We start from the raw sequence: 24,882 nt of genomic DNA on the forward strand, positions 1-24,882 counted from the left end.
GGGAAATGTGTGTGATTGGAATAAAATATTCCAGAAAAGCACCCGGCTGGCTGGCTGTAGGCCTTGTTGTAAAAGGAATAACAATTGACTAACTATTTTAGAATAAGAAAATATAACAGTCTCCTGCCTGCCTATCTGTCCGTCTTTCTAGTTTGTGAAAAGGTGTATTTATTTGGTTTAGGAAAAAAAGGGAAAGAATAATGTCATGAAGAAAGGTGAACCATTCATGGTAGCAACAGAAGAATTGGGGCCTTTCCTGCTGTGTGTCACAGACTGCATAGCATGGGATAGAAGTAGAACTGGAAGGGGTCCATAAGGCCATCTAGTCCAACTCACTGCTCTGCTTCCACATGTGGTCACCCATCCAGCAGGAGGCCCTCACCTTTCCAGCTTAGCAAAGGTGACTTGACATGCTAGCTTGATGCATAGCTATGCAGGCATTAGGGGAATAGTGGGGTGGAAGGTCCAGAGTAGTACCAGAGTTCTTTGCCTCCTTCCAAGCCAATCAGGACAAAGGCTTTCTAACAGAGGACTTACTACGTTAAAGTTGAATGGGTAGGCTTTGTAATAAAAAAGAAAGGTATTGCTGAAGCAAATAACAAAGGGAATTAAAAAAAAGTTAGAGTGCTGTCTCTTAGGGGCTTGAGCCTTAATCATCTGAAGTTGACTCCCAACTGAATATTCTCCTCGCTTCCAACCAGAATGAACTGACTCTACCTTCAGGCTGGATTGCTTCTTCTCAGCCAACTGCCTGAAGCACCTGTTTCTCACTGGGTTTACCATTTTTACTTGATGCTGAATGATCAGAGTAATCACGTTAGGACTGTTTCCGACATCAGTGTGTGCATGAACTTCTCCCATGGGGACAGAAGTTGTCTGATTCTGGTTCTGCTGGTCTTGGCGGCTCAAATGAGAATACCAGTCCGTCATCCTCCTCTACTTCTGTATCAGACCGCAAGTGAACATCATTTGAGGATAGGATTATAGGAGTGGAACCCATTCCTACCATAGTGGTACTTGCCCTCAATTGCTGGCTGGCACTGCGACATCCACTATAGCTGATCACCTCAGAATAGATGAGATGGCTATTTGTGACACACCAAAGAAGAGCAGGGGACAGCAATTTGCATAACAAACACATGCATTTGTTCCCATGTATAAATGCAAATTTAGATGTCATTCATATAATCTAAAGTATTCTATAGGTCCCCGTCCCCTATATTTATTCATGTGTGCATATATTTTCCCTTTCTTAGTGCTTGAAGGTGTATGGATTACTGACATTTAAGGTCCCGGCACATTGTAAGAGTGCCAGCCTTACCTTGGAATATTGCCACCCACTGCAGGGCTATTCAACACTCCCCCATGCCTGCCTGTCTGCTTTTCTTCCTTCCTTTTGTTTCCAATTCTTTCCTGGGAAAAGAGAAAGAGAGATGGGAAGCAATTTTGCAGTGTTCCTCCTCCTCCTGTTTCTGCTGCCATTACCTACACAGGGCAGTAGTCTTCCATGTGAGGAGCTTCTCAAAGACTATATACTCTGGGCTGACCTGCCCAGTTTCACTTGAAAGAAAGTTGTTGCCTATCACTTTTAGCACCTGGGCAGCAGGCTGAGCAGGCTGGCACAGGGGGCACCTGGTCACAGCCCTCCCCATGATTGTGAGGTGGCCTGTATTTCTTGGCATTGCCTGGGTATGTTTTGTACTGATGACAAGTCTGTGTTTGGCCCAAAGACTTATAGAAGAGGCAGGTTTTGTGGGGATCTGGAGGGAGAGAGATAAAAGGGGCACCACAGTAAAAGCTATTGGCCAGAATTCTGCATTTAAGGGCAGAATATTATGGCGGACAAATAAGACATCAATACAATGGATAGTTTTGACGGTAGGGTTTTTTAAAATAGTTTTATGCACACATGATATATACATATATACACAATGTGCACACGCATATGTGCAACATTGTCTGGTCTACTGGTAATTTTCCCTGCAACACAAAATAAATGTTTCTTCTTTGCTTCCTTGGTTTCAGTTGAGTATAGTCCAAGTCCTACTCCTCTTATCACAGTGACGCATAAGCCAGAAGAGGACACATTTGGGGTAAGATCTGTGGGATCGGTGGTGGGGAATGTGGCTTGTTGTGGGTTGGGGTGCTTGTTCTGTGGAGGCATGAGGGAATGCTCTTTCCCACCATAGTTCCTACACTCCTTGCCTGGACTCCATCCTGATCTTCTGGTCTCTATAGGAAACCTGCCACAGTGTAAACCCTTCTCTGATTCTCAAGTCAGATCATCATGTCCAGCATTATGCTTTGCTAGTAATTTGTTTTTTGTAACCTCCCCTGGATATTTATTGAAGCGTTGCATAGAAATATTTAGAATCAACTTTTTATTCTTTATGGATTTAAAACTTTTCTATACTGTCCCGTCCTTAGACATCTCAGGACAGGTTACAGCAAATTTTCCAACCATGTGCATACTGGAAGTAGCATGCATGATCCTCAGACAAGGGCTTTGCTAGCTAGGGTGGGAATATTAATAGAATCAGGAAGTTTAACTGGGCTCATCCAATCCAACCCCTTTCTCAATTCAGGCTTTCCACCGCAGGGTATAGCATCCCTGTCAGCCTTCGCGTAAGTGCACATGACACAGGAGAAGATGTCACCTCCTGGGGAAGTCTCTTCAACTGCTTTCATAGCTCTCCCTTCTCCTTTTCCCTGCCATTTTCACCTTTTGGTTCTAATCCTACCTTCTTTGTCACTGTGAGGTTGCTCTGTCTTCTGCATGATGATCATTTTGTTGGTTAATGATTGCGATCATATTTCAGCTTAATCATCCCTTAATGCTAAACATATCCAGCTCTTTCTAATTGTTCCTCATAGGACTTAATTATCAGATCCCTTACGATCCTAGTGGCTGTCTTCTGGACATAGGCCAACAAGTTAATGTCCTTCTTAAAATAGGGGTGCGGTACTGGGCATAGTACTCCAAATGAAGCCTCACTAGTGGCTGGATTCCAGTTATCTGGAGACTGTATGTTTGTTAATGCAGACCAAGTTTGCCGTAGTGCCTTATGTGTTGCAACATGCTGTCTCATGCCTAGCTAGTGACCCACTAGGATACCTCAGTCCCTTTCAGAAGAACTGTTGCCAAACCAAGTCTCTCTCATCCTGTCATGAGCCATCCTCATTCCTTCTGGGTTCAAACTCAAGGCAATCCTTTGAAGTGCAGTTCTCTTATTGAAATTTAACAGATCGCAGAACCATGTGAATTCTAAATAGCCTTCTACCAAAATGCCCATGTAAAGAATTGAATCCAAACTAGAAACATCCCTTTCCTTTCAGCAATCTTGCCATCTCGAAATTTGATATAGAAACCTGCTTCACTTTCATCCAAGTCATTTATAAAATGTTGAACAACATCAGGACTAGGACAGAGACCTGTGCCTGTCTACTTGAGACCTCCCATCCTGGAGCATATCAGGCCATTAATTAGCACTTACTAAATATATGAGAAGCTCAACCAACTATGGATGCACCTGACTGTTGTATTGTCCAGCCTACATTTCATCACCTTATCTATAAGACTATTGTGGGGAGCCTTGTCAAATACATGGCTGAAATCAGGATATACTATGTCTGCAACATTCCCATGATCTACCAAACTAGTGACTCTGACAGTGAAGGACTGTTTTGGTATGCTTGGGTGGTTGTTACGTTCCAGCAAGTAATTGCCAACATGGTAACTCAATGAACGAAAGCCCTCCAAGATGTCCTAGCCATGACAATCCCGCTCAGCTCTTCTAAATGCAAGGCTGTGGCTTCCTTTATGGAGTCAACCCATCTCATATTTGGTCTTCCTTTTCTTCTTCTGCCTGTGACTTTCCCTAGTGCAATTATTTTCTCCAGTAAGTTTTGCTTTCCCACGATGTGCCCAAAGTGTGACGGTCTCAGCTTTGCCATTTTTGCTTCTAGGGAAAATTCTGGCTTGATGTTATCTAGGGCCAAATGTTTGTCTTTCTCTCTGTTTAGGGTGTATGTAGGGCTCTCTTCCAGCACCATGTTTCAAATACATTTCTTTCTGTAAGCTTCCTTCATTGTCCATCTTTCATATTCATATATAGTGATCAGGAATACAATTGTATGGATGATCTTGACATACTTTACTCCTGACAAACCCATGTACTCTCCTTGTAATTGATGCATTATTTTCTAGAGGGGCACAGACACACCACATAACCATCTGTTCAAGAACTGCCTGGTATTGACATCAGCGTGACTGGTCTGAAGTTTCCTGGACCTATCTTCTAGAAGATGGGGACAACATTTGCCCATCTCCAGTCTTTCAACACCTCAGTTTCTTTCTCAGGATTATGGAAGGTTACAGACGGGCTCTGAAATAACATTTGCAAGCCCCATTAACACCTGCCTTTTGAAACTTAAACTTATTTAACATAGCTAAACATCATCCAACCATGTTTTCACTTATTCTGAGTTGCACATCCCTCCACATATCCTTTTCTGTGTGTCTCAGGTTGATGGAGGTTGTAGTCCAAGATATCCCATTGTCCAATTTCTTTAAGGAGCATATGCATAAAATAAAATAAATAAAATAATGAAATTAAAATAAAAAGTTGCTATGTGTGCATGCATACATTCCCACCTAAGCATCATTCCTATGATTTCCAATGTCCAGGGAAGGTGACTGGTTAATGTAGCCCGAGCATCTCCACTCATGAAAAAGATGGCAGTAGATCCACAGACCCAGGGGAACCTAAAGATCTGAAGGAGTGTATGCATATTTTAAGTGGGGGATCTCTGGGGGGATGTAAGAACAGTCAACAGTATGAAATACTTCCTGACTATGCTATGGAGAGAGAAGGAGGGAGGGGAGCATGGAATCCTGAGCAGTGAGCACTCCCCATTACATGTTGTTTCAGGTCCCGCATACAGTCTTTTGATGCAAAAGAGAACAATTCAGAATCCACAAACTTCAAGGGAGCCAGGTGTCTGGGGCAGTTGGAAGTAGAAGGTGGAATCCAGTTGGGATGGAAATAAAATGAGATCCATCACCCTTTAAAGCCATTTATGTCATTTGCATAACTCCTTCTGTGAGAGCAATTAAATGGAAGCAATTGAATGAGTAAAACAGTGATGCACCTCCTTGAACCCTCTCCCATGTTTCACAAGTATATTTGAAGTGTGATTGAGCCCTGAAGCAGCTTATTTTTGCTTCTGGATTGATTAGCAAATCGCCTAGATTAGTAAGAGCAGCATAAATGTTGGAATGTGTAAATCCATCAAGCTTGGTTTCTCTCATATTCCTATTTTCCCAGTGCTACATTTATACCATCTTGATTCTGTATTGCGTATCGTGTGTGTGCGTGTTTAATTACAATTATTGTTTTAGTCCACATAAACATTCCTATATATTTTTACATATACATTTTGAGTAAGCAGTTCCCCCCCTAAGTGTGCGTGAGTTTTTGTGCATACTTTGAAAATGTAAACATTGTTGCTCTTGACTAAAACATTTTGTTTGCATTTTAGCAAATATACATATTTCTACATGCATATTTTTTAAAAAGATAGTGGGTTTTTTTTTTCAAAAAAAAAGTGTACTTTTTGCTTTCTTTTTAAGATCAGCACTGTAAACCATAGAACTGTAGAGATTTTGACAGCAAACTGATCTCTGGTCCATCTTTAGATTCAGGGAGTGTGCGCTCAGTAAATTCACACTGAAAGGTGAACCAAATGAATTTCTTACTCATCCCTGTATAGCGAATAAAAGGTGGGTGTAGAAGGTCCCCAAATATGTATATAAAATATTGCAGTGGGGATGATTTTAAGACAGGACATATATGTAGAAGGAAGGAATGTGCGTGTAACCTCATGAAGGTGCTTCAGACTTAGGAGGGCGGATTCTCCATTCTCTGATTTATCTAGTCAAGAGCTATGTGAGCACAAGGCATGAATGAAACTCCCTTACTTAATTGTGTAGATCTTTCTTTTTGCCTTCATTAGTGCACAGCGAATGTCTCTGCAACTCATGTGCTGGCTTCACATGCCTTCTTCCTATTTGCTAAGTCGAGTCCAGCAAACAATAATGAACTTGGCCTCCACAGCTCAAGGAATGGTAACTGAAGGGTCGCTTGTGGAGCTGCCACATCTCTCTCTTTCTCTCCCTCCCTGCCTCCCTCCCTGTAGCTTTTCCCAGAGAGTGAAATATGGTTGTTGCCAAGGGGTGGAAGCAAAGAATATGAGTTTCTCTGTGTGTGCATGTTTCTGCAACAATCAGGCAGAGTGAGGTGAATGCCTCAGGCACCTAGTTTTAGGTATCATGAAGGAGCAGTAAATGGCTATTCAGCCCCTCCCACACCTTTTTTGCATTTTTACTCCCAGGGAGAGGCATGTGTGTGATTTTCTGTCTAAGGAGCCTCAAGTAACTTGAGCACCATTGGGCAAATCAAGCCCTGATCAGGGGCAAAGAGAGCTATTTGTTCTAAATCAGGCATTCAAAAGCCTGGGGCAACCCTTGAATATCTTTCCCAAAAGCAGGGTGGCTAAGCAGAGCAGTCTACATTAATAAAGACAGTGATTTGAAGAGCAAGGTGTTTCAAGGCATTGGTAGAAAAAGGCTTTAAAAATTGTTGGGTGGTTAATCCTGGATGGTTTTAATTACATATTTGATTTGACAGGTTTTTTAAATAGTTTGGCCTGTTTTAAGGGCATTTCATCAAATATATCAAACATATTTCCAATTAAAGACATTTTAGTTGACTTTTTGCATGGTTTTAAGTCACTTTGTTAAACTCTGCATACATTTGCATATGTAAAAAACAAATTGTTGCAAAGGATAAACAAAGCAAATGCAAAACCATTTTTTTGTCTTGAGAAGAAGCACCCTGTGCAGCAGCATGGATCTTTGTGAAAGTCATTTCCCCCATTTCTTATATCGTAAGTGATGCTTTGTCTGACATAAGACTGCACTTCTCACCTGCAGTTTTCTGATACTGAAGGAAGTATTCAAATTTGCTGCCCAAGTAATCAGAGTCTCATGTTTAGTCAACAGAAGTAAGACTGGATAAACCAATTCATCTAACTTATTAATCAACTAAACGCTGAACCCTACATTTGTTTATTTAATGAAAGCCACCCTGGGCATATTTTTTGGATCACAAGGAACATTAGAAGTTAATCACATCAGTAATAATGCAAAAGACAAGTGACACCTGCTACAAAATATTCCAGCAGAAAATGTTCCAGTGTTCCCACAGTGCTCTCTTCCAAGATGCTCCATTGCATTCATGGTCTTCCAAGGCAACTTGAGCATGTTCAGTCCTCATTCAACTATTGGAGAGGATTACCCTATTACTTAAAAAAAAATACATTACCTTCACCATCTCTTGTTTTCCATTTTGCAAAGAACTTCCTTACTTCTTCCCCCTCTCCAAGTCTCTCATGAAAGCCCACCAATTCATTGAAGCCTTCCTTAAAACTCAGGTCACCTTTCCTGTTTTTAGTAAAGTCTTAGGGCCATTTGTATAGTCTTCAGAATCTGGTGGTCAATCAGTTCCAGGATTGTACCAATTCAAACAGTGGAGGAGGGTGGGAGATTTATATTAATGCTCCCATGGGAAATACACTCCCCCTGCATAGTAATATGCATCAGAGAGAACTTTTTTTTTTTTGCTATTGTGTGCATGTTTTCTGTGCAGGGTCCATTCCATGTAGGGATAAATTCTACAAAACAACCACTTCCCTCTCCCTCTCCCTCTCCCTCTCTCTCCCTCTCTCTCTCTCTCTCTCTTGCTGCCTGTAGTCAAAAAGAAATGCAGAAAATGTCTAGGCAGATTTGATGAAGCACAACATGTATAAAGAAAAGCATAAAGATAAACCAGGACAGGATAAGGCACCAGCCTGCAAGGAACAAAACATCTCTTTATTTTATGTGATATGTATTTCATTTTTAGAGAAATATGGATTTTTTTATTTTAACAAGTCAAACTACTTGCATGAAGGAATATGCTACATGCATATGCCCCCAAATACAGGCTGAATAACCCTTGGGAGAAAGTTTTCCATGTGCTGAAAAGCCAGGAATAAATGCTGTCAATATGTACAGGAATGGTTGCTGCCCCCAGCAAAGCTCTCGGCTTTTAACTCACCATTTCTCTCACCTTTTCTCTTGCTTTACATATGGGTTGTCCTTGCTCTTCTCCCTTCCCTCCTACTGATTAGTGATAAATTTGATAATCTTGTGCTTTATCAGGTTTTATAGTTTTATCTTGTTACAGTTTTATGGTTTCTGCTGCTGTCTGCAGGTTTTGTGAGCTGCCCAAAGAGCCTTTGGTCTTTGGGGTGGCATACAAATGTTAGAAATGAATACACAAATCTTTACTGAATGTGTACCTGCTTACCAAATGCTTAAGACAGGAACAGAGCTGCACTTTGAAAAATGCAGAGGAAAGTGTGTTCACCAGGGAAACATGTGAAACAATAAATCCATCTACCCCAGAAAAGGACAAACAAAAATGGATGCAAGAATGAAAATAATGCTCAGAGATGTATCATTAGAGGGGAAAGATTAAGCAAAACGGGTGCACCAAATAGGGGTAATACCCTGCTCTGTTTCCTGGTCCCCTGTGAGTCCAGTCTGACTCATAGCTGGATGCCTTGGTGAGCTGGATAAAGGCTGGTATACTTAAGCAAGACAGAGGTGATATGACTGAGTGAGAAGTGGTTCCCAGGTCCAGGAGATAGGTAGGCTACCTGTTCTCGGAGGGGATACCCTTTCTGAAGGATCAGGTGCACTCATTTTTGTTGCCAGATGCCCAGGTAGCTTTGCTGAACCACGCTGTCTTTTACAGCTTTTTCTGATATGAGAGTTGTGGCCGTTCAGGCATGGATAATATCAGAATGGATCATAGGACTGTACTTGATGTACGACTGCCCTTAAGACTGGACTGGAGGTTGCAGTGAGTGCAGAAGACTTTGGCTAGGCTGTTGAGTGACGCAGCCTTTTGTTAGCCCATTGCACTGGCTACTGTTGGGCAAAGAGCCCAATATCAGGTTTTCTTAGTATACGAAGATCTAAACCATGTAGACATATGCCAGCTTTCTTACACTGCCATGCAAAAGCTGAAAACCCATTTGCTTACACAAGCTGTTGTTGTGAAGCCTAGCCCACCTTCTTATGTATCCATTGTTGTTATTTTTGTGATTTGGGTACACAGCTTTGGCATCTTCAGACAGCAGCAGTTTAAAAATACAAATAAATAAATAAATGGTTGTCATCTGACTGTTCCACAAAGATTTCCCTGGCTATGCTTCTGCTCTGTTGCAGTTACAATATCACAGCAAAAAGAATGTTTGGAATGCTAAATGTAATCCATGCAATTACATTAATCATTATTAATTATTATTGCTCTTAATCTGTATTCTATATTATTGTTACTTTTAATATAATAATACTACATGATGATGATATACAAACTTTTGTAACTGAGAATAAGTTCCACTTAACTTGGGCTTTTTTGGGAATAAAGTAAGTATAGAATACTGCTGACTGACTTCTAACTGGGAAGCAGCATGGTTGTGGGGGCGGTCCCACTTATAATATATAAAGTAGAGTGGCAGTAGCCTTTAGTGTTGTAACACTACTACTAAATTATTCTCTAACATCCAGGATGTCCCTTACAGGTATCCATAGCTGTGGGACTTGCAGCTTTTGCCTGTGTGCTTCTGGTGGTCCTCTTTATTATGATCAACAAATATGGCCGGCGATCAAAGTTTGGAATGAAAGGTACAATTTTTAATCTCTATCTGCCCATCCTCTCAATCAATTCTATGATGGAGATGCATGTGGAGGGGGCGGGGTATTTTCATTAACGCTTTGTAAGCAGTTGGACATTGGTTCTCTGTTTACATGTGTGTCACATCAGGAATATGATGGTGTGTTGGAAGCAAGCTTTGCGTTGTGATAAAAATTAACAGCTCTTGGGGAGTGGAAGAAGCTGGATGGTTTATGTGTATTTTCATTTATGGATCCTTACGGTTTATTCGTGATCGGCTTGAAATGTACTCTTGGATGGCTTTCAGTTTTCCAGGTTGCTTAATTAAAGATGAACAAAGGGTGATTCCTTGAGTTCAGGCCAATGTGAATTGAATGCATACCTGCTCTGGGTACTGATTTGCAGAGTGTTGCCCAGCTCACCTTGGAACTTCTGCCGTTCTTGTCGACCCTTGAGGCTGCTTTGGAGCCAGGCCTGCCACATACACACACCCCGAATACCAAAGCAATGGCCAGGTGTCCAGAATGACACCATGATCAGAAGCCCATTGGATATGATGGATGAATGAAGAGGGTTTCATCCATCAGAAAACATGAGAAACAGTGGGATGCAGCAGCTTGGATTAGAGCCATGTGAAACACTTTCAGCCTGCCATGTTTTTGGCAATCCAAAAGTGCGTATAGTCAAGGCGATGGTCTTCCCAGTGGCAATGTATGGCTGTGAAAGCTGGACCATAAGGAAGGCTGAGAGCCGAAGAATTGGGGCCTTTGAATTGTGGCGCTGGTGGAGACTCCTGTGAGTCCCTTGGATTGCAAGGAAATCAAACTGGTCAGTCTTAGAGGAGGTCAACCCTGGCTGCTCTTTAGAAGGCCAGATACTGAAGATGAAACTCAAATACTTTGGCCACCTAATGAGAAGGAAGGACTCACTGGAGAAGACCCTGATGCTGGGAACAATCGATGGCAAAAGAAGACGGGGACGGCAGAGGATGAGATAGCTAGATGGAGTCACTGAAGCAGTTGGTGTGAGCTTAAGTGGTCTCTGGGGGATGGTGGAGGACAGGACGCCTGGAGGAATGTTGTCCATGGGGTCATGATGGGTCAGACACAACTTCGTGACTAACAACAACAGGGTTTCAGAGGCAAACTGAATGCCTCAGTGAAAGACGGAGGAGGGATTCCGTTTACCTTTTAAATGGAAAGGTAGAGCTTAAAGCCCTGTTTTTGCTTTCAGCAGCATGGTTGCATAGAGGCTTTCAGACAGCACTTGAATGCTCAGGAAATGGTATGGCATCATGCAGTCCCATGAGCATCCTGGGAAGCAACAGTAGCAACATTCTTCTTTGCTAGGAGCCCTGTTACCCAGTAATTGCAAACAGAGCTTTAAAAATAAGGGACGGACGGACGGACGGACGAACGAACGAACGAAAGAAAGAAAGAAAGAAAGAAAGAAAAGAAAGAAAGAGGGGAAGGGAAGGGACCTGTCTGATACATAAAACATAAATGAACCCCCTCCTGCTGAGAAATTTTATCAAAATTCCCCCCTCCCTGCAAAAGAGAAGAATTATTGCCTCTTTTACAAGGAGGGAGGAACTTGAGAACATGGTGCATCTGTGATTATTTAGCTTAAACCATGAGTAGGAGGGGACCTGGCAGGCATAAGCATGGTGTGGAAAGAATGAGCAAGGAGGCATCTGTCTCTTTCTGTTGTGACACTAGAACCTGAGATCATGATTGGTGCAAAATTCAGGATAGATAAAAGGAAGGACTTCTTTGCACAGCACATAGCTGAACTATGGAAATTGACACAGGGTGTTGAGATGGCTGGTGGTTCGAATGGCTCTCAAGGGCATTGGACTAACTTTTTCAGGAGAAGGTTACCAGTGGCGATTGGTCTTAATGGTGGTTGACTCCCTCTAGTGTCAGAGAGCGTGTGCCTGTGTGCACCAGCTGCTGGGGGTTGGGGTAGTGGGTGCTGTTGCACTTGGGTCCTCCTTTTGGGTGGCTTGTTGGCCACTGTGTGAAGCTGATTTTGGATGGGATAGATCCTTGGTCTGAACCAGCAGGGCTCTTCTTAAAGTCTTATGTTCATTACCTTAGATAGGTCTACACAGGCAACTTGTTGCAGTAAGGGGCAAGAACTCTAATTCCTATCATCCCAGTTGAACCAGGCATCTCTATCCCAAGATGTGCCCTCTTCCTGAAGGGTAGAAATTGTTAAAAGGATGAAATTCTGTTGTAAACCATCTTGAGATGTGCTGATACAGATGGGTTATACCCATTTTACATACATACATTCATACCTACATATATACATATATAATCTCTCAGGAAAATGCCACACAGGGGTTACTGTCTCTGAGCATCCCCATTTGTGGCTCTGTGGTGGTGACAGTGTGAGATATGCAATGCTTTTCTTCACTGGAGTGTTGACAGAACACATGAATGGGTTCTCTGTCTCTAGCACTGCCCAGGAACTCCTGGATACACACGTGTGTGCTTGGTCCTGTGGATGCCAATGGAAGCCCACACCAGGTGCGAGGCATGCTAGGGTATTCCAGGAGCAACCTTGCAGTATTTGTGCGTGGTGGGGGTGGGGTGGGGTGGGGGATATTTACACAGTATGTGTCTTTTAACAAGGGAAAAACCATTTTCCTTTTGATAAGCTCTTCAACCAACCTCCATTGTCGTCTCCACTGCTTCTCTCATAAATCAGACACATAAATGTCTTTCTGCAGAGTTAATTCTTTTTCTTTTTTAGAGACCTTTTATCAGTAAGGCTGTTAAGGAGAATCTGCAGTACATGAAGGTGCTTCAAACCTAGGAGGGCGGATTCTCCATTCTCTGATTTATCTAGTCAAGAGCTCTGTGAGCACAAGGCATGAATGAAACTCCCTTACTTAATTGCGTAGATCTTTCTTTTTGCCTTCATTAGTGCACAGCGAATGTCTCTGCAACTCATGTGCTGGCTTCCCATGCCTTCTTCCTATTTGCTAAGTTGAGACCAGCTAACAATAATGAACTTACCCTCTGCAGCTCAAGGAATGGTAAATGAAGGATCACTTGTGGAGCTGCCCCCCTTTCTCAATTACATTTATATCCTGCTTTTGTCTTCTTACATAGAACCGATATGGTCTCCCTTTATTCTCATAACTCTGTGAGGGGAATGTACGGATTGGGTCCATTGTTTCTTCCTTCAAGGAGTGCAGAAACAGATTCTGAGCCAGATGAAGAGGAGGGTTGGAAGCTTCTGCTGAGATGGCAGGGCTGGAGGATGCAGAACTAACCTTGGTACTCCTTGGAAATCAATTGGTTTCAGATGCTGTGAGGAAGCATCCTCATGAGGAGAAGGGCAGCTCAAACATCACTGATCGCATGGTCTGATACCAGCAAGGGAAGGCAGAGCACCTGGGAGGTGTGAGGTGCTCCAAATACCTGGCCCTTAGGCAAGAGGGCCTGCCTTGGTGGTGTGCATTTGCAATTTGAGCTTGGAAGGGAGGAGGTGGATTCAGTCTGAATCAACTTATCAACAATAGGCTATACTTCCTTAACAGCTGGTATTCTAACTATGCCTGTTTCTCCTATGGCTGAATTCTGCAGTACACTTCATTTATTCTTTTAAGGCACTCTGGTTGGCTTGCATTAACTTAATAAACTTTTTAGATAATAACCCTGCAGCAATCACTCTTTCTCTCTCTCACTCATTCGCACACATGCACACGCTCACAAAAACCCTTGGACAGTACCACATCATGATGTAGCATTAGTCCAAGGGTAGCGTTGTGGGAAGAAATGATGGCTACCAAGTTGCCAAGTGGAAAGGAAATTCTGATCTCTCCATCACTATAATATTTCCCTTTCCCCTGAAAAACGAATAGAATCCCCAGAATTCTGAGTACACTGGCTAATTGTCCAGAAAATCTTTCACGTGAAATTTAGAGTTAGCCTGCAGAGTCTTGAACAGTATGGGATGAAAAGGATCACTTCATTTTATCTGATGTAGTCATAGAAACAGAGCAAGTCAGAAGGGGTCTTCTGGGCCATTTAGTCTGACCCCTAGCTCCAGCTGGCTCCACTCATAACATGCCTACCATGCTACAGCACCAGTCCCTCCCATGGCCTAAGATGGCATGCAGGGAAACATAGAAACATAGATACAGAGCGAGTCAGAAGGGGGTCTCCCGCGCCATCTAGTCTGACCTCCAGCTCCAGCTGGCTCCACTTACGACATGCACATCATGTGCATGTCCAGCCTATCCTTGAACACCTTCACTTATGTACTATTGTATTTCAATGTATTTTATCATGTTGTAAGCCGCCCCAAGGTTTCGGCAAGGGGTGGCATAGAAATGTTATAATAATAATAATAATAATAATAATAATAATAATAATAATAATAATAATGGGGCCTTAACCACTTCCTGTGGAAGCCTATTCCATACCCTTGGGGTCCTAACTGTCAGGAAGTGCTTCCTGGCATCCAAATTGAACTTTGGTTCCCAGAGCTTTGCTCCACTGGAACACATCCTGCCCTCCTCTGCAGGGGAAAAGAGGCCTCCACTCACCTCCACATGACACTCCTTCACATACCTATATGTCACCAACAAATCCTGTCAGAGCCTTCTCTTCTCCAGACTGAAAAGAACCAGTTCCCTCAGTCTTGCCTCATACGATTTTTCCTGAAATCTGAACACCATCCTTGTGGCCCAACACTGCACTGACTCTAACCTGGCTGTATCCTTCCTGTAATGTGGAGCCCAGCACTGAACACAACGCTCCAGTTCCAGGTCCACCAGAGTCACATAGAGTGGCTTTAATACCTCTCTCCATCTAGAAGCCACACTTCTGGCTATGCAACCAAGGGTGGCATTCACACTCTTGACCACTATCACATGGCTGACTCATGTTCAGCCTGCAGCCGACCAGCACCCCGAGGTCCCTTTCACAAGTGCTGCTCTCCTGCCACTTGTCCCCTAACCTGTACTTATGACACCCATTCCGATGCCCTAAGTGCAAGACGTTGCACTTATCTGCGTTGAACACCATTCTGTTGTCCTCTGTCCACTTCCATATTCTGTCCAGAGTCTTTTGGATTTGAAGTACCTGCTCCTCAGTTGTGGCCAACACCCCTGTTTTAGTGTCATCTGCAAATCTGATCAGCAGACTTGCCATCCCCTCTTCCAGGTCATTGATGAAAAGATTGAACAGGATTGGTCCCAGGACAGAGCTCCAGGGAACTCCGTGAAGCCCTGCTTGCCATCCCCATGATTCCCCACTAATAGTCCTCCCATTTAGACCATCTTTAGAGGCCCTTCAGTGGTCTGGTGGGTAGTTACCAGCAGCAAAGCCTTTTTTGTGTTAGCACCCTGTTTTTCCAAATTGCCTCTCTGAAAGCACTTGTCTAGTGCCAACATTTCTGTTCCCTTTAGGGTAATATTGCTTTTTTCTTCCAGGACTTTGATGATAAATAGCAACAACCCAATGCTAATTTCTGGCGCTTCACACACTTAGGTTCTTGATTGTTGAGTATTAAGTGTTGCATTTTATGTTCTTTTAAAAATAGGATGTCTCAGTGTCAAGGAACAAAATGTTTGGAGTGTTTTTAATAGAAGTGGAAGTGAATGGTGAATGAATAAGAAGGTGTTTTAAATATTGTGGATATAGATAGATGATAGAAGATAGTAGAGAGTGACTTAATAGTTATATTTGTTACTTACTTAAGAATGCACAATGATGGGCTGCTATATACCAAATCTGTTTGTGATACATACACACATACACACAAACAAACCCCTTATTTTTGGGCCTTAAGAACACTAAACTTCTAAGATGAATGGAAGGAAGGAGAACAGCCATGAAAAACGAGGAAGAGCATAGAATCAATGAAAGCTTGCAACACATTCTGTGATGTTTTGGGAATTACATTATTATTGGTTCATTTAGTATTCATTTCTAATAGCCCTGATCAGAGAGGCTATATGAATGTAGATGTCAAAAATACTTGCAGGGCTGTTCTGCTGTAATTTGGAATCAGTTAATAGGCACTTAAAGTAAAATAGCTGCCTATCTGATTATGATTGGCAGACCTTAGCACTTTCCCCATGAACATATGGGAGCTGGCCTCTGAGCTGATAGCATTTTGATTTTCAGGGAACCAGCGCTTACGATCTCTCCTTGGAGACATATAGAGGCCCTATCATTGGTAGTGAAGAAAGCACCTAACTAGCTTTCATCCATGAAATGGTGGAGGGCCCCATTCTGGCTGAGGCAGTGGAAGGCCGTGGGTTGCACCCAGATAAAAACGGAACCTTGGGTTCTGCACACATTCCTGCCTCGTAGTGAGTGATAATGACTGCAGCATCAATGCCTAGGTGCACAACACCACAAAAGAGGTATTCCCTCTATCCCCTCCTCAAAAAAGATGACCCTGATTTGCATAATTTTGTTTATGCCAATTTTATGCATCAATCCCAATGTAGAAACAATTTCCAGTGCTTAAATATCACAGTCAGATTGGCCTCAGTCTTTCAGCAGTCTTTGTAAAAACTGGATTGTAGATGTAACAAATCTTTGCCATAATCTGTTTTTAAATTCTTAAATTGTGATGACTGGCCTTTGGGATATCAAACCAAATAAACTTTGAGATGTGAGTATGAGCTAGTGCTTAAATAAAAGGCAGCTCTCACCATCATGGGAAAGACTGTCCCTGATCTGTGGGAGTGCTCAGCCTGCTGTTCAGCTGTTTCCAGCTGTCAGTGGGCGTCCCGAAGGTCCCTGCTGGATTTCCCTTCTGATGATTTTTTATCTTGAAGCCAAACCTGGACCAAGGAGTCTTTCATGCAGAAGGCACCTTCAGATGGTGGGCTATGCACTATTAATGCAGCAGCTCCCTTCTGCTTAGGCTCTGGCACGTCTCCGGCATTAGACTGGCTATTGGGCCCTCACAGATTAATCCAAACCATCTTGCTGTTTGCATTAGGACATTGCCTAGACAGTGAGGCCTTCCTAGCTCTTGTCTTTCTGTGTGCTCCTTGAACTGGCTCTCTGGATAATTCTGCATGTCACTTCCTGGGGTCACTATGAAGGGCAGTGAAGAAATCCAACATGAAGAAAATGGCTGCATTCAAAACATGGTGCTTGGAGGAGAGCTTTGCAATTATTCTGGAGAAACAGTGAGATAAACAAGCAGGTCCTGGATCAAATCAAGCCAGAGCTCTCTCTAGAAGTAAAAAGGACGAAACTGAGGTGTCATTCATTGGGCACATTATGAGAAGGCAAACTTGCTGGAGAAGACAATCATGCTGGAAAAGTCAAAGGGAGAAGAAGTAAAGCAAGATTAAATATGAAATAAATTGACTCCATAAAGGAAACCACAGCCTGTGATTTACATGGGCTATCATGGATAGAACATCTTGGAAGACTTTCATTCAAAGTCTTGCCATAAGTTGAGATGACTTGACAGCACATACTGGGGTATGGTTCAGAAATATACTTTTGCGTCCATGTTTGTGGGGATCATCCTTCTCTTCCAGAGAACAGAATGCTGGACTTAGGCTGGCCAGAGAACAGAATGCTGGACTTAGGCCTCTGGACTGCTACAGCATGGCTCTTCTTACCGTCTTGCCTCTCTAAGCTATTGATGACTACAAGTCATGATGGATATATATTTCCTCTAGCATTTCTGGCGTTATGCATCTCAGTTCTGCCAGTCAATGATCAAATAAAGAATTGATTGATTGATCTCAGTACCATTTGCTGGAAAACAGGAAAGGGAGGTTGCTATTACACTCTTGTCCTGTTTGTGGCCTTCCCATTGAGACAAGTGGCTGGCCACTCTGGGGACAACATGCTAGACTACTAGAATGCTAGGCAACCAAAATGATGAAAGGGCTGCAGCTTAATATTTTATAATGAAAGTTTTACAATGGCTGGGATAGTTAACTTGGGTTGGGGAAGTGAGGGGAGACATGAAGATATACAAAGATTATCCATGGTGAGGAGAAAGTGGACATTTTTCTCCTCTCTCAAAATGCTAGAAACCAAACTCATGCCATGAAAGCTGAGTGGTAGGGAATTTGGAAGGATGCCCTCCTTTCCTTAGCACCTTATTAAGCTATGAAACTCCTTGCCACAAGATCTGGTGATGGTCATCTATTTGGATGGCCTTTGATGACTGGGAATTGGACACATTCCTGAGGGAGAGGGCTTCCAATATCATGTCTGTGTACACCCTGTGATGAGAATTAGGAACAGGAGGATGCTATTGTGCTCAAGTTTTACTTATGGGGTTTCTGGCAGCAGCTACTTGGCCACTGTGAGAACAAAATGCTGGACTAGATGGACCACTGGTCTGGTCCAGCACAGCTCCAAATATCTTAGATTTATTCTGACAGCTGTCAAGGGCTCAGTAGTGAATCAGGCCCATGTTAATTAGTGAAATGCAGTGGTGGTGGTTTTTGGAGCAGCCCTCGGAGGCTCCAAAATATCTGTGACTGACTGTGAAGTCACAGTTCCTTACACACGTGTATGTCCATTTTACTACAGTAATCATTTCAAGTGGTTCGATGGAACAAAGACATAGGAATGATATGGCCCGGCTTTTGAGCACAATTTTAACTTGACCTTTGTCAACTGATTTTTATTTATTTATATAGAGTGAGGTTTCTATCCTGCCCTTCTAGGACCTATGCAGCACTCAGGGTAGTTTCCAGCAATCCAAAATCACTGTGACATAATATGCACTAAAAATACAAAAGGCAGGAACCACAGATAAAGCATAACCTTTACATAAAACAACAGCTGCCAAAGCCTGACAGAATAGAACTGTTTTTTGAAACATTTATTTACCCTACCAGTCTGCCTGAGCATTAAGAACTGCTACCAAAGGACTGATCATTTGTCCAGCTGTGCCAGCAGCCAGACTAGTGGACATGAAGGCCAGAGTTTTCTTGATTGCCCCCCCCCCCCCCGCTTTTGTGGAACCTCTCCCTACCCCGCCCCACAACATGCTATTTTTATCTTATCCATCTTTTGGATTTTAGACTGACAGTAATTTTTATCAGGCTGAATTCTGAATTTTGATTTTTCTGAAGTAGAATGTTTCAAACTGTAGTGTTACATGTTGCTTTGGATACCACCCTCAATATTTATTTCCCTGGTGCTTGCTCCAAAATGCAAGTTAGTCCATGCAATACTGTCATCAGCACGTATTAAATCACTTCTCATGTTTGCTTAAGTGCTGAAGGGTTTGGGGTTTTTTTTGTTTTAGCCTTTTGCTTTCTTTCTAAAGCGATCTGAGCTTCAGAGCATTCTGGACTTGTCAGGGTTTTGCCCTTTCCATGTCTGTATCTTCTGTTCATTATTGTGTTTTAAAAGCTTCTGGATCCACTCCCCTTTGCTCGACACTGGTTGTTTTCACCTCCCTTTGAACTCCGAAATGATTTCAGTGGGATTCACAGCCATAAGTGCTTTATCTCTTGCCAAATTGAAGATATATATTTTTTTATTCCTGCATCATAAAAACTGTCTGGTTCCTGTTTGTAGGTATCCCGCCATCCATTACAGAAAATACAATCTTGGACCATAAAAACCAATAACCTAGTATAACTTTTGTGCATGTTCTCTCAGTTGCACCCTGTAGTAAATAAATAAATAAATATACACAGGTGGGACCCATATATCCTCCCAGTAGAAGCTTCTCTCCCACTCTGGCTTTTCACAGAGTTTCAGTACATGTATCTTGGCTACAGAAACTCAGCTACAGAGCCTCTAGCACTGATGTGATATCTGCCTATGAACATAAAGTGCTCCCACTGGTTCCCATGTTTCCTGTTCCTGCCAACCCTGAGTGGCATGACTAGAGAGCTCTTTGGACTGGCAAGCTAGGTCACTGTCCAACAGGTCAAGGGACAGGCCTGTGGCAAGGTTTCATGTCTCACCAAAAGGATAAGAAGGAGCTGAACAAAGGGTGATGATGCACCCACAAGTTCTCTAACAGCCTGGCTGCCCTATCCTTTACTGGAGCCCCAGGTGGGCCATCAGGGCTGTGCTTCCCCTCTTGGAGATATGAAGCTCCATGCTTCCAGCTGCATGTTATTGTGGGCTAGGCTTTGGCTCAGGCTCATTTCCATCCGTGTTTATGTGACTCAGGAGGAATTTCTGGAGGGTTTAGAAAGGGGCAGAACTGAGACAAGCTGTGCTATGATCTGAAGCAGGTCATGGGTCTTAGTGTAGCAAGGCAGACTGCACGTTGCAGCACCTAGGAGAGCTCCCAGTGAGCAACTGCTCTGGCAAGGCATAAGACCAGGGTGAAGTCTGCTTTGGCTCAGTTTGGAAGCTGCTTCCTAGATGCCATCACTTGCTGCAAAGTAAGAAGCTTTAAAGGATCGGGCCCCTGACCCAGCACCTCAAACCATTCTATCCTTCCAAGAGCTCATGCCAGGAACAGTGGTGTACCAATCTCATGGATTAAGGAGTTCTTGGCCAGTTCTGGAGCTAACCGTCATGGCTTCAATTGCTGGTCTAGCCTCCAGGGTCCAAGCTCAGGTGTCTCCAGGCTTGGTAGCCCCTAGTTCTATGGTGGTGCTTGGGTCCTCAGCTTGAGTCCATGTCCAGTCCATTGTTGGACTTTAGAACATGGGATCATATCACTTTTCACCTGCTCCAAATGTGGTGTCTTTCTTGGTGACAAACACAGAGTATCCCAGCAGACACTTAACTCCCCATGGCCCCAGCATGTGTTGAAGTATTATTTTATCTATCCTGTAAAAGTGGATTTGGCCAATTCCAATTTCAGGTACAGACAGATGTTAAAACATGTGTTTGATCTACACATGTAGGACATCCTCAGGTTTCTCCTAAAAGGACAAGCTGAAAACATCTTTCATGAATATTTGGTGTATTACTAATATAAACAGCTAGTGAGTTGAGCTTAATTCTAAGTAGTGTTGGAAGGAGCAGTGCAAGTGATTCCATTATCTCTTTTTTAACATAAACGCAGCATAGCGTTGCATTTTCCTTTTCTTTAAATCCAGAATTTTTTTAGTGACCACATCTGGTTTCTCTTCCCCCACTGGGTTCTATAAACATGCAACAGTGGATCCTAAAGTTCTTTATAGCCAGACTGGGATGCAGTCCATTAACATGGGACTGGCAAACATGATTTGCTAGATTTTGAAAGCCTAGCAGTTTCCCCTGTCTGGGTCTGTTGCAGATTTTTGCCTTTTGCCTGGCAGAGTATTCATGGGATGGAGCCAGCTGAAAACAGGCAGGCTGTGGGGGTAATGGGTTAATGAGAAGCAGTAGGTGGCTGGTGACTTGGCAAAGTATTGCTAGCATCATACAAATCCTCCAGCATTGACAGCTGTTGCCAGAGCATGCAGGAAGGGGAGAATAAGCCTAGGTCAGGGTGAAGGAGCTGAGACCTCCTTGGCTGACTGCAAATTTGGAAGTGACTGTGTCACATGGAATTTGATGCCTTGCTTTTCTTTTTACATCCAACACTGTTGGACTGCCTGCTCCCTAAAGCAGGATTCACCTGAAGCTCTGGATACCTTTCCAAGCATTAACTCATCTACCTTCTCTCATTCTGGCCCCTTCCAGTTACATCTTTGGAGTATTCTTTCTCTCTCTCTTTTTCTCTGTGCCTTCGCTCCCCGCTCCCCATTTTTCCCAAATTCCTTTAGTATCAAAAAGTAGCAGGCAAACTTTTTAGGCCTGCAAGCACACAGGTAACACTGAGACACTGTCCTGGGCACAAACATAACATGTCTGTAGACAAGGCAAATCACATGTAACCTGATTAGAGGCACTCAAAGGACATTAAGATACATGTAGCCAGAGACCCTCTACTTCACTTTGTAGCCATTGTAGATGCCACTAATAAAATATAAGAATATTTATATTCTTATTAAACAGTAACTATTTACATTTAAATAAATGTATGAAAATAATGATTCAACAAAGTATTAGAGAAGTATCAGGAGGAGTAGGGTGTTTTTTTGAGGGGGGGGGTTGCCTGCTTTAGAGCAAACTGTTAATCAAAATACAGTGTTTGAACTGTGTGATGGGCTCTGGAGACAGATTGGGGATTTTGTTAAAGTACCATCCACCCTGCTGTGCTTTATCAGTCTCCCTGCCTCAGCTGACGGAGTTGGTCTCAGATCTGGTTTTGAGGTCCCCCAGGATGTTAATCTGCTCCTTATCTGAAGCAGCTGAGGACTTCATGGCCACTATGACAACTGTGGGGCTGACTCAGCATGCCATTGGCCCAACACCTGAGAAAGGCCACACTCTGGACCTTGTTTTCTTGATGAGGCAGGTGGATGGTGGTTCCGTAGTGGTGGGGCTAACATCTATCCCATTGTCATGGTCAGACCATTACGTGGTCAAATTTAGGTTGTTGTTTACTTTTCTCCTCTGCAAGGGTGGAGGATCAATTAGAATGATCTGCCCCTGGAGTCTGATAGATCCTGAAGGCTTCCATAGGGCTCAGGGGGATTATCTGATTGATATGGTGGGTGCTCCTGCTGATGCCCAGGTTGCCCTATGGAATAGGGAAATGTCTCGGGCAATCAACACAGTCGCACCCAAGCGCCCTCTCCCCTCCCACCGAGCTTGTGCAGCACCCCAGTATAGTAATGAGCTGAGGGCAATGAAGCGGGAAGGAACATGGCTAGAGTGCAGGTGGAGGAAGTCTCATGATGAGTCTGATTGAACATGTTTACAAACTCACTATAGAGCCTATTCTGTGGCAATAAAGCAGGCCAAACATGACTTCTTTGCCTCCTCTATTGCTTCCTCACAGTGCCATCCAGCCGAGTTATTTTGGGTGGTCTGGGACCTTGTACAAGCTGGTTTGCCAGATGAGACCCTGGAGCCCTGGATGGCTTGCTGTGACAAATTTGCTCAGCACTTTGAGGGAAAAATCACCTGGATCCGTCAGAAGCTTGACTCTCCTGCTTGTATACATCAATCTTTGGGAGTGTCCAGTACGCCATCTTAAGTTTCAGTTGTTGTGACCTGAGGATGTGGACAAGGTGCTTGGCTCTGTCCGATTAACCACATGCCTGACTGGGTTGGTTGGAAGGTCTGTGGATACGGTCTGGCCCTGGGTCCAGGAGGCTGTCAGCACCTCATTGAGAGAGTGAATGGTCCCTGTCCCATTAAAGGAGGCAGTAATTAAGTCACTCCTAAAAAAGGCCAGGTCTGAATCCAGGGATACTGGACAACTACCACCCCATCGCAAATCTTCCATTTTTGGGCAAGGTGTTGGAGCGATGGCTCAGCAGCTTCAGGCACTCTTGGAGAATATGGATTATCTGGATCCATTTCAATTGGTTTTAGGCCTGGGTACGGGATGGAGATGGCCTTGGTCACCCTGTCCAATGACCTGTGCAGGGAGATGGACAGGGGGAGTGTGACCCTGTTGGTTCTTCTTGACCTCTCAGTGGCTTTCAACACCATCGACCATGGTGTCCTTCTGGACAGGCTGGACAGGTTAGGAGTAGGAGGCATTGCTTTGCAGTGGTTCTGCTCCTACCTGGCTGACCGGGTCCAGAAGGTGGTGCTGGGGGACAGTTGCTCTATCTCATGGCAGTTGCATCATGGGGTTCTGCAGGGCTCTGTACTGTCCCTGATGCTGTTCAATATCTACACGAAACTGCTGGGAAAGGTCATCCAGAGGTTTGGGCTGAGAAGTCAGCAATAGGCTGACGATATTCAGCTCTACCTCTCTTTCTCATCTAATCTAGGTGAGGCTGTTGCCATCCTGAGCCAGGACCTGAGCTTGATAATGAACTGGATAAGGGTCAATAAACTGAGGCTTAATCCTAGTAAGACAGAGGTACTAATGGTAAAGGGGGACCTCTGATAGGTTAGGAGGACAGTACCTTGTCCTGGATGGCGTCACACTCCCCCTAGAGGACAGGGTCTGCAGTCAGGGGGTGCTCCTGGATCCCATTCTGTCCCTAGAATATCAGGTGGACTCCATGTTCAGGAGTGCCTTTTATTAGCTGCAGCGGATTTTCCAGCTCTGCCCCTACCTAGACCGTGGGAACCTGAAGATAGTTACCCATGCTCTGGTAACTTCCAAAATAGATTATTGCAATGTGCTCTATGTGGTGCTGCCCTTGAACATGGTCTGGCAATTGGAACTGGTGCGGAATCAGGCTGCTCAGTTGGTGACTGGTACTTCTAAAGCAGCCCATATAACACCAGTTCTGAAAGAACTTCACTGGCTACCAGTTGTGACCCGGGGCCAATTCAAGGTGCTTTCCTATCCTTGTGCATGTCACTCCACCCCCTTATTTCTTGTTTCTGACATGCACGTTGTATGGCTGATTGGGTGATGGTGTGGAGGTTCACATGACAATGGATGTGAAATATTGAAACTGGGCAAAATGAAGCCAGAACATGCCAGTTTAGGTCAATCATTTTGTCTCTAGCTTGTGTCATTCATATATCCACTCATATATCGGTCAGTATCACTCACTCATGTATCCACTATTTCTGAAATTACAACACTAAAGTCTGGGCCTAATTCAAGGTGCTGGTTTTGACATATAAAGCCTTAAATGGCTTGGGGCCTGGCTATCTAAAGCACCATCTGCACCCATATATACCTACCTGCCCATTACAATAGCCACCCCTCAGGGAGATGAGAGGGGTGGCAACTAGGTGAAGGGCCTTTTCTGCTGCTGCTTCTCATCTTTGGAACTCCCCTAGGGAAATTCGCCTGGCGCCGTCTCTATTTTCCTTTCAGTGCCAGGCGAAGACATGCCTTTTTAGGATTTTTTTAAACAATTAGCCTGAATGCTGTGGCTCTTCTTATATTGCTTTTATAGATGCTTTATTTCATTGTGTTTTAATTGGTTTTAATGTGTTTTACTTTGTTAATATGTTTTATGTATTGTAAGCCACCTAGGAAGGCCTCGGCAATTATAGGCAGCCTATAAATACATGTATGTATGTATGTATGTATGTATAAATAAATAAAATTGTGAAATTGGCAAAGTTGACATGATCAAGTCAGTTTTTCTTACTGTGGTTCCTGTAAAGTTGTATTAAGTCAGCCATTAGCAGATCAGGCCTTCATTTCA

General features: G+C 43.5%; 1 protein-coding gene across 3 annotated transcripts in view; it reads left to right on the forward strand.

Moving 5' to 3' along the window:
• The window catches only part of NTRK3 (neurotrophic receptor tyrosine kinase 3), a 516,845-nt gene that overhangs the window by 196,919 nt on the left and 295,044 nt on the right, over nucleotides 1-24,882 (forward strand). For all 3 annotated transcript variants that reach the window (XM_044438931.1, XM_044438932.1, XM_044438933.1), the window contains 2 exons: nucleotides 2,026-2,093; nucleotides 9,694-9,796. In XM_044438931.1, coding sequence (XP_044294866.1) covers nucleotides 2,026-2,093; nucleotides 9,694-9,796 — 171 coding nt within the window. The remainder of the gene's footprint in view (nucleotides 1-2,025; nucleotides 2,094-9,693; nucleotides 9,797-24,882) is intronic.

This window comes from Varanus komodoensis, unplaced genomic scaffold, assembly GCF_004798865.1.
Source record: "Varanus komodoensis strain SLA01 unplaced genomic scaffold, ASM479886v1 scaffold33, whole genome shotgun sequence".
NCBI lineage: Eukaryota > Metazoa > Chordata > Lepidosauria > Squamata > Varanidae > Varanus > Varanus komodoensis.